At 32.6% G+C, this 12,500-nt stretch overlaps 2 protein-coding genes across 2 annotated transcripts in view; one reads left to right on the top strand and one right to left on the bottom strand.

The window, feature by feature from the left end:
- Positions 1-7,795, bottom strand: part of LOC137657612 (protein Star-like) — a 13,425-nt gene extending 5,630 nt beyond the window's left edge. Inside the window, exons 1-4 of the mRNA XM_068391971.1 lie at positions 7,656-7,795; positions 4,318-4,441; positions 3,441-3,553; positions 517-672 (exon numbers count right to left, since the gene is read on the bottom strand). Coding sequence (XP_068248072.1) covers positions 517-672; positions 3,441-3,553; positions 4,318-4,423 — 375 coding nt within the window. The 5' untranslated portion in view covers positions 4,424-4,441; positions 7,656-7,795. The remainder of the gene's footprint in view (positions 1-516; positions 673-3,440; positions 3,554-4,317; positions 4,442-7,655) is intronic.
- LOC137657613 (protein Star-like) overlaps positions 1-12,500 on the top strand; it is a 213,702-nt gene that overhangs the window by 36,229 nt on the left and 164,973 nt on the right. The gene's annotated exons all lie outside the window — the stretch shown is intronic.

Genomic DNA, 12,500 nt, shown 5'->3' with positions numbered 1-12,500 from the left:
TCATCATAATCATCATCAACATCATCATCATCATCTCCTACAGCTATTAACGCAAAGGGCCTCGGTTAAATTTCGCTAGTCGTCTCTACCTTGAGCCATCCAATCTATATCCTACTTCATGCTTAATTTTCGCCTTTCCAAGAATCTTTTATTGCAATTCCTTGTTATAATGTATTTGTTTCGTTTTCTTCACAATTCCATGATTGCAAAAGTCTGAACTGATATAAAATGTTTCCATTTTTTTTTCTTTTTTGTACATATCCCTGAAAATCCAAAATGATACACTAAGGTAATTGCTAAGGAAAATTCTACAATTCCAAGACAAGTTTTACCTTCTTTCCTCATTCCCCTTGGTGGAATAAAGCTGATTTTCCAAGTCAGTTGTATGGCAGATATTCTGAAGTTATTGACAGAAGGCAATCTCTCAGTTGAAGAGGAGTTGTCTTGTGGACAAACATCCCATTCATCATAAAATTATATTTAGATTAAATTCAGAGATAATTCGATTATACTCACCATTCCTCTCAGCATTTCATTCGCAATTCTTGACTGGTTGAATTGCGAAAAGTGAACTGCGCCAGACCTTGCAAGTTTGTAAGGTTGAACCGATGGAGGAACCAATAATTCGCGACGAATGTATTCGATCAGTCTTGGGTCTTCCTGGTCTGCTCCCTGCAAAAAAGAAAAAAAGAAATAAAAAAAAAATAAAAATAAAAAAAATCATAATAATTTTCTGACATGTGGTGACATCATGTTACTTTTATTTTGCCATACTAAAAGAAATACCAGCTGAGATTTACAGTCCCTGTTGAACATAAAATCATTCATTTTTATTTTTTGACATGCGCAAGAAAATATCAGCTGGGATTAAACATCCTGTTGAACTGAAAATCATTGATTTTATTTATTTATTTTTTTTGACATACTAAGGAAAATATCAGCTGGGATTAACACTTCCTGTTGAACTGAAAATCATTGATTGTATCTTTTTTTATTTTGACATGCTAAAGAAAATATCAGCTGGGATTAACACTTCCTGTTGAACTGAAAATCATTGATTGTATCTTTTTTTATTTTGACATGCTAAAGAAAATATCAGCTGGGATTAACACTTCCTGTTGAACTGAAAATCATTGATTGTATCTTTTTTTTTTTGACATGCTAAAGAAAATATCAGATGGGATTAACACTTCCTGTTGAACTGAAAATCATTGATTGTATCTTTTTTTTTTTTTTGACATGCTAAAGAAAATATCAGCTGGGATTAACACTTCCTGTTGAACTGAAAATCATTGATTGTATCTTTTTTTTTTTTTGACATGCTAAAGAAAATATCAGCTGGGATTAACACTTCCTGTTGAACTGAAAATCATTGATTGTATCTTTTTTTTTTTTGACATGCTAAAGAAAATATCAGCTGGGATTAACACTTCCTGTTGAACTGAAAATCATTGATTGTATCTTTTTTTTTTTTTGACATGCTAAAGAAAATATCAGCTGGGATTAACACTTCCTGTTGAACTGAAAATCATTGATTGTATCTTTTTTTTTTTGACATGCTAAAGAAGATATCAGCTGGGATTAACACTTCCTGTTGAACTGAAAATCATTGATTGTATCTTTTTTTTTTGACATGCTAAAGAAAATATCAGCTGGGATTAACACTTCCTGTTGAACTGAAAATCATTGATTGTATCTTTTTTTTTTGTTTTTTTGACATGCTAAAGAAAATATCAGATGGGATTAACGCATCCTGTTGAACTGAAAATCATTGATTTTTATTTTGACATACTAAAGAAAATATCAGCTTTTGACAGTATTTTTTATGCTAGCGGTAATTAACACTTACGTTGAAATGAAAATTATAGATTTTCATTTGACAGTATTTTTAAGTTAGTGATAATTAACACCTTCGTTCAACTGAAAATGATAGATTTTCATTTGACGGCATTTTCATTCTAGAGATTATTAACTCTTATTCAAATAAAAATTATAGATTTTTACTCAACGATATTTTCATCCCAGTGATAATTATAACTTATGTTCAAGATTTTCAGTTGACAGTATTTTTATGCTAGTGATAATTAACACCTTCGTTCAACTGAAAATTATAGATTTTCATTTGACAGTATTTTTATGCTATTGATAATTAACACCTTCGTTCAACTGAAAATTATAGATTTTCATTTGACAGTATTTTTATGCTGGTGATAATTAACACCTTCGTTCAACTGAAAATTATAGATTTTCATTTGACAGTATTTTTATGCTGTGATATTAACACCTTCGTTCAACTGAAAATTATAGATTTTCATTTGACAGTATTTTTATGCTGGTGATAATTAACACCTTCGTTCAACTGAAAATTATAGATTTTCATTTGACAGTATTTTTATGCTGTGATATTAACACCTTCGTTCAACTGAAAATTATAGATTTTCATTTGACAGTATTTTTATGCTGGTGATAATTAACACCTTCGTTCAACTGAAAATTATAGATTTTCATTTGACAGTATTTTTATGCTGTGATATTAACACCTTCGTTCAACTGAAAATTATAGATTTTCATTTGACAGTATTTTTATGCTAGTGATATTAACACCTTCGTTCAACTGAAAATTATAGATTTTCATTTGACAGTATTTTTATGCTAGTGATATTAACACCTTCGTTCAACTGAAAATTATAGATTTTCATTTGACAGTATTTTTATGCTGTGATATTAACACCTTCGTTCAACTGAAAATTATAGATTTTCATTTGACAGTATTTTTATGTTAGTGATATTAACACCTTCGTTCAACTGAAAATTATAGATTTTCATTTGACAGTATTTTTATGCTAGTGATATTAACACCTTCGTTCAACTGAAAATTATAGATTTTCATTTGACAGTATTTTTATGCTGTGATATTAACACCTTCGTTCAACTGAAAATTATAGATTTTCATTTGACAGTATTTTTATGCTAGTGATATTAACACCTTCGTTCAACTGAAAATTATAGATTTTCATTTGACAGTATTTTTATGCTAGTGATATTAACACCTTCGTTCAACTGAAAATTATAGATTTTCATTTGACAGTATTTTTATGCTAGTGATATTAACACCTTCGTTCAACTGAAAATTATAGATTTTCATTTGACAGTATTTTTATGCTGTGATATTAACACCTTCGTTCAACTGAAAATTATAGATTTTCATTTGACAGTATTTCTTTGCTAGTGATATTAACACCTTCGTTCAACTGAAAATTATAGATTTTCATTTGACAGTATTTTTATGCTTGTGATAATCAACACCTTCGTTCAACGGAAAATAATAGATTATCAATTGACGGTATTCTGAAACCAATTATGCTATATATCTCGAACTATAAGGAAATAAAATAAACACAATATTACCGAGCAGAAAAACCATTAAAGAAAATATTCACCCTGAAATCATATGGACTGCAATTGCAGACTGAGGAAGTCTGCAGTTGATTTCCGTTGTTTGACTTCGGCACCTCGTCAGCAGAATTTGGAATGTCCATAATAGGCCTCGGTTCTGTTCAAACGAGGATACAAGTCCATGAGTTCGATAACTGACGTGTCAGCGATTTTCAATGTATAGTTTGTATATGAAATATCTGTTTTAAGGTTGTTGATTTTTTAGAAATATCTTATTTTAATTTTTCATCACTTCTTATATTGCTTATTCATTTCCTTATATCCTTTCCTCACTGGGCTATTTTTCCCTGTTGCAGCCATTGAGCTTGTAGCATCTTGTTTTTCCGACTAGGATTGTAGCTTAGCTAATAATAATAATAATAATAATAATAATAATAATAATAATGAATATTATATTGGGATATTGATCGAAAAACTATTGTAAGGATATTCAAAGGAAATTAGATAATAAACAACATGAATTTTAGTTTTTTTTAAACTAGTTATTATATCACTGGTATAATAGATGTTTTAGTTTATTAGTTGAATAGTTGAAAAACTTGTGTAGAGGATTTTCTATTCAATTTAGGTTTGTATTTATTGATAAGATTACTGTGGATTTTCCCCATATTTATTTTCATAAGACAACTTCAAACCAATGATACTACTTAACTTCTCGTATGCTAGAGAGATAATAATAATAATAATAATAATAATAACAAAAATAATAATAATAATAATGATAATAATAATAATAATGATAATAATAATAATGATACTACAAATAATAATAATAATAATTCTGTTCTGACACTGATATTAAAAATTCAACAGTAAAATGCAGCAGACATGTATCATATTTTGAAAGATTTTCAAACTCACCTGATGTTACTGTGGTATTTTCGGTGGGGTAAAATGTTATTACCAACCCAAGGGTTCCAACAATGGGGAGTATAACTCGAAGTGGACTTAGTCCCATTTTTCCCATTGTTCGCCTATTTTTTTCCTGAAAATGAAAATTTCATTTGTTTAAAAATTTAAAGGTACATCATGAGCAACACATGAAAGGAAATGCCATAGAGACTGATCTATAGAGTATATATATATATATATATATATATATATATATATATATATATATATATATATATATATTTATATATATATATTCATATATATATACATATATATATACATATATATGTATATAGGTAGTAAGTTGGCCAGGGCACCAGCCACCCGTTGAAGTACTATCACTAGAGAGTTATGGGGTCCTTAGACTGGATAGACAGTACTACATTGGGTCCTTCTCTCCGGTTACGGTTCACTTTCCCCTTGCCTAAACATACACCGAATAGTCTGGCTTATTCTTTACAAATTCTCCTCTGTCCTCATACACCTAACAACACTGAAATTACCAAACAACTCTTGACCCAAGGGGTTAACAACTGCACTTTAATTGTTCAGTGGTTACTTTCCTCTTGGTGTTTTTCCCGCACTGTTCACGACCAGTTCACTCCAGTTCTCGCATCGTTCACGCGACATTCACGTGATGGCACGAATTGGCACGCGTAGTTCACGAGAAGTTCACGACACGTTCACGCGAGTTCGCTCATCATTCCGCATCGTTTCCGCATCGTTCACGCCAGTTCACGAATTGGCCACTCCATATAAAAACGGGGCTTCTCTAACCCGAGGACATTCTTGGATTGGCTTCGGAAGAGACAACAATGCTTTCTGTCAGAGACACCATTGCATTGAGGAGAAGAAACGTATCTTTTTCGTTTATATTTTTTGTTGCCCTTTATTTTTGTTTCAATAAGAAAGCATTTGATTTACATATAAATAGCAGACATAAAATATGTACAAGTATTAAGAAAGCATTTTATTTTAACATTAAAAGCAGCAAACATGAAAAGTTTTTACGCTGTTGATTTTAAGGTAATAGAGAAAAAAGTGTGTTGAAATAAGAAATCATTTTATTTTTACATTAAAACAGCAAACAGAAAAAACTTGTTTTGCTCTTCATATTAAGGTAATAAAGAAGAATAAGTATGTTGATGAAATAAAACATCATTTTATTTTTACATTCAAACAGCAAACTTAAAAATTTCTTGGGTTTATTTTACAGTTCATTTTTATTTAAAACAAAAGTTTTGGGTTTTAATTGGTAATAGAGGAAAATAAGTGTGTGCATGAAATAAGACATCATTTTATTTTTACATTCAAACAGCAAATATAAACAATTATTAGGTTTATATTTTTCTTTCCTTTTCATTAATTTTTTCGTTTCCTTTTTGTTTCTCTTCATTATAAAGTTATAGAAATAGTTTGAAATAAGACATCATTTTATTTTTACATTCAAACAGCAAATATAAAAATTTATTAGGTTTATTTTTCTTTCCTTTTCATTAATTTTTCGTTTCCTTTTTGTTTCTCTTTATTATAAAGTTAAAGAAATAGTTTGAAATAAGATATAATTTTTTTTTTCACATTAAAACAGCAAATATGAAAATTTATTAGGTTTATTTTTCTTTCCTTTTCATTAATTTTTTCGTTTCCTTTTTGTTTCTCTTCATTATAAAGTTATAGAAATAGTTTGAAATAAGATATAATTTATTTTTCACATTAAAACAGCAAATATAAAAATTTATTAGGTTTATTTTTCTTTCCTTTTCATTAATATTTTCGTTTCCTTTTTGTTTCTCTTCATTATAAAGTTATAGAAATAGTTTGAAATAAGATATAATTTTTTTTCACATTAAAACAGCAAATATAAAAATTTATTAGGTTTATTTTACTTTTCTTTTCATTAATTTTTTCGTTTCCTTTTTGTTTCTCTTCATTATAAAGTTATAGAAATAGTTTGAAATAAGATATGATTTATTTTTCACATTAAAACAGCAAATATAAAAATTTATTAGGTTTATTTTACTTTCCTTTTCATTAATTTTTTTTGTTTCCTTTTTGTTTCTCTTCATTATAAAGTTCACACCACTTCCCGCATCGTTCACTCCAGTTCACGCCAGTTCCCGCACTGTTCACTCCAGTTCACTCCAGTTGGCGCATCGTTCACGACTATTTTGTGCGTGCCAATGCGTACCACAAACTTTAAACATTTCAAAGTTCTGGGCACGCATGGCACGCATTGGTACGCTCTGGCACGCAAGTTCCCGCACTGTTCACGACATTTTCACGGCTCGTTCACGCGAGTTCGCGCATCAATGCGTGCCAGTGCGTGCCACGAATGCGTGCAACTGTCAGGTACCCTTAAGTAGATCTTCTAGAAGGACACCCCAAAATCAAACCATTGTTCTCTAGTCTTGGGTAGTACCATAGACTCTTTACAATGGTCTTCCACTGCCTTGGGTTAGAGTTCTCTTGCTTGAGGGTACACTCGGGCACACTATTCTATCTAATTTCTCTTCCTCTTGTTTTGTTAAAGTTTTTATTTATTTTAATGTTGTTACTGTTCTTAAAAATATTTTATTTTTTCCTTTCTTCACTGGGCTATTTTCCCTGTTGGGGCCCCTAGGCTTATAGCATCCTGCTTTTCCAACTAGGGTCATAGCTTAGCAAGTAATAATGATAATAATGATATAAATATAATTTATATATATATAAATATATATATACATATATATACATATACATATATAGCCGGTGTATATATACTGCATATATATATATATATATATATATATATATATATATATATATATATATATATATATATAATATTTATATAAACCCCACAAACACACACACACACACACACACACACATATATATATATATATATATATATATATATATATATATATATATATATATATACTGTACATCTATGTAGCCAGACACTTGCGCATTATTATGTAGGGGAGATGGCATGGACTAGGAGTCTTTTAATGAAAAAGCGATCCTTCCCAACCTATACAGGATAATCTAAAAAAAAGAATAAAACAAAAATAAAAAAAATAAAACATTTTATCTACCGATACATACACCGTCCAGCATTGTCCTGGCACTTCAACTACATCTATCCTACTACGTCTAGCAAGAGGCCATGAAAAATCACACCCATTAAGTCCTCCTCAGCCTCTCACCAACTCTTCCTTGAGCCCGCCGCTGTAATCGGCAGCGCCTTTGAGAGAGAGAGAGAGAGAGAGAGAGAGAGAGAGAGAGAGAGAGAGAGAGAGAGAGATGTTTTTAAGACTCACCGTAACTACACCGTCAGAAGTCTGCCTCTCTTGCCCGCCACCCGTCGACCATCCGTCACCCTATCGGACTGGAGTCGAAGAGCGCAACTCTGACTGAAAGCCCCGAACAGCTTGCCACACCCGTGACACCAGGCAAGTTTCCTGAAGTACCCGAGTTGTCAACTAGTCTTTAACTGTTGGGCCGCGCTTTGAATACGTGTGGTTCATTCACCACCTGAGTCACTCCCTGACAGTTAAATAATAATAATAATAATATTAATAATAATAATAATAATAATAATAATAATAAGCTTTGGCTGTCATAATAATAATAAAAATAATAATAAGCTTTGACTGTAATAATAATAATAATAATAATAATAATAATAAAAATAATAATAATAATGATAATTGTTATTTTTATTATATGTCACACAATCTAACGCCAGCTACATTATTTCATTTGCTGATAGCAGTGATGTGGATAACATTATTCTGGGGAAGAAATAAAGAACAACAAATTCTTTGTTGCATTTTCTTCCTTTTATGAGTGCTTGGATATCAGATTGTGTCTTATCGGTTCATGCAACAGGCACCAGTACTCTTTCTTAGTCTTTTCATCGAAGACGGAATCCTGTAACCCAAACGTATTAAAACATTGACATCGTAAAAAAAGATTTCAACCCAAGTTGGAAGAAAACTAGAAAATTTGACGTAAATTGAAAATACCACTTAATATGAAATTGCACTCGAACCTTGGCAACTATTGGAAATAAGGTATATAGTTGACTTGGCTATCCGGCTATAAAGATACACAAGTACGTAGCCTTTTGGTATTCTATGGTAAAATTATCATTAAACCCCGTGATTTACCTTGATTCATCGCTGCAACCTCGCCATCCTTGTGAGCTAAGATTTGGTGAGGCTATAGGACTATCTGCCGAGTCATCAGCAACTATTGCCTGGCCCTCCCCGGTCCTAGCTTGGATGGAGAGGGGGCTTGGGCGCTGATCATATGTATATATGGTCAGTCTCTAAGGCATTATCATGCTTGATAGGGCAATGCCACTGTCCCTTGCCTCTGACATTCATGAGCGGCCTTTAAAACCTGTAAACTTCAAATGTTCAAACTTGTTGCAAATGCTTTCCTGATGAGCAGGATGGCTTAGGCCTATGTGTTATACATAATAGGCCTATATTTATTATTATTATTATTATTATTATTATTATTATTATTATTTCAAGCTAAGCTACAACCCTAGTTGGAAAAGCAGGATGCTATAAGCCCAGGGGCCCCAAAAGGGAAATTAGCCCAGTGAGGAAAGTAAACAAGGAGAAATAAGATATTTTAAGAACAGTAGCAACATTGAAATAAATATTTCCTATATAAACTATAAAATCTTTAACAAAACAAGAGGAAGTGAAATAAGATAGAATAATGTGCCCAAGTGTACCCTCAAGCCTTTTCTGTTTAACGTTGTTACAAAACTTTATGAAACTTATGATCTTTTATCTTATATCATTTTTAGTTTTTTACTTTGCTGCATCATTTCCACACTGGGCTACTATCACTGTTGGAGCTCTTGGGCTTGTAGCATCATCCTTTACTAATTTTGGGTTTACCTTGGCTCAATCAAGTTGTACATCTGTTTACAACTGATTGATCATCCGTGGGGTGTAAATTATTTACTGCATTGGTAACAACAGGTGTACTTGCGCAATACATACTTACATTGCATCATGGGTATAATTTGCTTATATATTTTGCAACAATACATAGTTGTAAGGACTCATTTCAACGTTTACATGTTTAGTTTTCGAAACGAAATCGCTTAACAGTTTCAAAGTTTGCAATTTCATCTATAGTAATACTCTTCTCAACTTTTTAGGGTTGTGGTGGCCGATGTTGTAACGTCTGTGAGTGGTGAACGCCAGACTGGGGTTCAAATCCCGCTCTAAACTCGATACTTCACTTACTGTACTTACTTTAAGGGCTGCTCATCTGGTCCTGTACAGCTGGGGAACCCAACTCTCTACAGGACCTCCACGATAGTTTCTTTGGTAGGTGCAGCCTCACCATCCTTGTGACTTAAGGATAGGGGGTTTGGGGGAGCCTATAGGTCTATCTGCTGAGTCATCAGCAGCCGTTGCCTCGCTCTCCTTAGTCCTAGCTTAGATTTAGAGGGGGTTTGGGCGCTGTATATATGGTCAGTCTCTAGGGCATTGTCCAGCTAGCTATGGTATTGTCACTGTCCCTTGTCTCTTCCATTCTTGAGACGCCTTTAATTATGAAATTATTTTGCACTGATGATTGCTCTTAATGAAGTTCCTCAATCCCTTATTATTATTATTATTATTATTATTATTATTATTATTATTATTAGCCAAGCTACAACCCTAGTTGGAAAAGCAAGATGCTATAAGCCCGAGGGCTCCAACAGAGAAAAATAGCCCAGTGAGGAAAGGAAATAAGGAAATAAATAAATGCTGAGAACAAATTAACAATAAATCATTCTAAAAACAGTAACGTCAAAACAGATATGTCTTATATAACCAATAAAAAGACTTGTCAGCCTGTCCAACAAAAACATTTGCTGCAACTTTGAACTTTTGAAGTTCTACTGATTCAACTGCCCGATTAGGAAGATCATTCCACAACTTGGTCATAGCTGGAATAAAACTTCCAGAATACTATGTAGTATTGAGCCTCATGATGGAGAAGGCCTGGCTATTAGAATTAACTGCCTGCTAAGTATTACAAACAGGATGGAATTGTCCAGGAAGATCCGAATGTAAAGGATGGTCAGAATTATGTAAATTGGGAAATGACGGTCAATTAAAAGCTAACGAATAAATTGAGGATTTTCCATATTTTAGAATTAATTCTATGCTCTTGTTGAAATCCTTAATGTTTTTTTTTTTGTTTTTTTTTTCCAAGGGATTACCTCTCAAGTTTATATAAGTGGAAGGATCTGTTCTGTAGTTTCATCTATTATCCATATTACGTTTATTATTATTATTATTATTATTATTATTATTATTATATATCGTCATAGTTCAAAGATTTTGGAGCTATTAAAGCGTTTCGCGGAATTTCACTGGTTCAGATACCATTAAAGAATGCATCAAGCGTCTTCGTGAAATGTTCTTTTAGAAGATCTAGCCAATGCAGAACCTCTTTCTTCTTCTTCTTCTTCTTTTGAAGGACTTTTTGCTTTGGCTTTGGGGTGGACCGTAGTCCCTACCGGCTGTCCTGCCTGCCATCGCTTAGACCCCGGTAGCGTATGTTTGTGTGTTGTACCAGCCACCATCGCCCTTCCTCTCAGCAGCGAGAAATTGTTATTCACTAAAAGTTATGCCGTTTCTCATCACTTTATATAAGTTTTTCTAACAAATTCATAGCAAAATTATCCTGACAACTCTTATTCCAGCCGTTTTTGGTATTATTATTATTATTATTATTATTATTATTAGCTAAGATACAACCCTAGTTGGAAAAGCAAGATGTTATAAGCCCAAGGGCTCCAATAGGGTAAAATAGCCCAGTGAGGAAAGGAAATATGGAAATAAATAACCGATATGAAAAAAAAATTAATGAAATATTTTAGTAACAGTAAAAACATCAAAACAGATATATCATATATAAACTATTAAACAGATTTTTGTCAGCCTATTCAAAATAAAAACATTTGCTGCAATTTGAACTTTTGAAATTCTACCGATTCAACTACCCGGTTAGGAAGATCATTCGACAACTTGTATCGACTCAGTTTTTCCACCACGTGAAAACTGAAAGCATTTTTTTTCTTAGGTTGTTCCAAAACTTGGTGTCCCAACCATAAAAAAAAAGAAGAAAATACTTTATTTCATTGTGGTGGAAAAAAAAAACTGAATCGACTGGTAGTTGTTCATTGGCTACTTTCTTCTTGGTAAGAGTAAAAGAAACCCTTTAGCTATGGTAAGCAGCTCTTCTATGAGAAGGACACTCCAAAATCAAACCATTGTTCTTTAGTCTTAGGTAGTACCATATCCTCTGTGCCATGGTCTTCCACTGTATTGGGTTAAAGTTCTCTTGCTTGAGGGTACAATCGGACACACTATTCTATCTTATTTATCTTCCTCTTATTTTGTTAAAGCTTTTATAGTTTATATACTACCACTAGATAGTTATGAGGTCCTTTGACTGGCCAGACAGTACTACATTGGATCTTTCTCTCTGGTTTCAGTTCTTTTCCTTTGCCTACACAGACACCGAATAGTCTGGCCTATTCTTTACAGATTCTCCTCTGCCCTCATACACCTGACAACACTGAGATTACCAGACAATTCTTCTTCTCCCAAGGGGTTAACTTCTGCACTGTAATTGTTCAGTGGCTACTTCCCTCTTAGTAAGGGTAGAAGAAGCTCTTTAGCTATGGTAAGCAGCTCTTCTAGTAGAAGGAAACTCCGTAATCAAACCATTGTTCTCTAGTCTTGGGTAGTGCCATAGCCTCTGTACCATGGTCTTCCACTGTCTTGGGTTAGAGTTCTCTTGCTTGAGCGTACACTCGGGCACATTGTTCTATCTAGTTTCTCTTCCTCATGTTTTGTTTAAGTTTTTATAGGAAATATTTATTTCAATGTTTTACTGTTCTTAAAATATTTTATTTTTCCTTGTTTCCCTTCCTCGCTGGGCAATTTTCCCTGTTGGGGCCCCTGGGGTAATAGCATCCTGCTTTTCCAACTGGGGTTGTAGCTTAGCATCTAATGATAATAATAATAATAATAATGATAATAATAATAATAATAATAAGAATACTTAATTACTTCTCTTGTAGTGTATGTTTCCTTATTTCCTTTCCTCCCTGGGCTAATTTCCCTGTTGGA

Source organism: Palaemon carinicauda, chromosome 18 (genome assembly GCF_036898095.1).
Source record: "Palaemon carinicauda isolate YSFRI2023 chromosome 18, ASM3689809v2, whole genome shotgun sequence".
Classification (NCBI taxonomy): Eukaryota; Metazoa; Arthropoda; class Malacostraca; order Decapoda; family Palaemonidae; genus Palaemon; species Palaemon carinicauda.
This window is presented reverse-complemented; position numbering and strand designations above follow the sequence as displayed.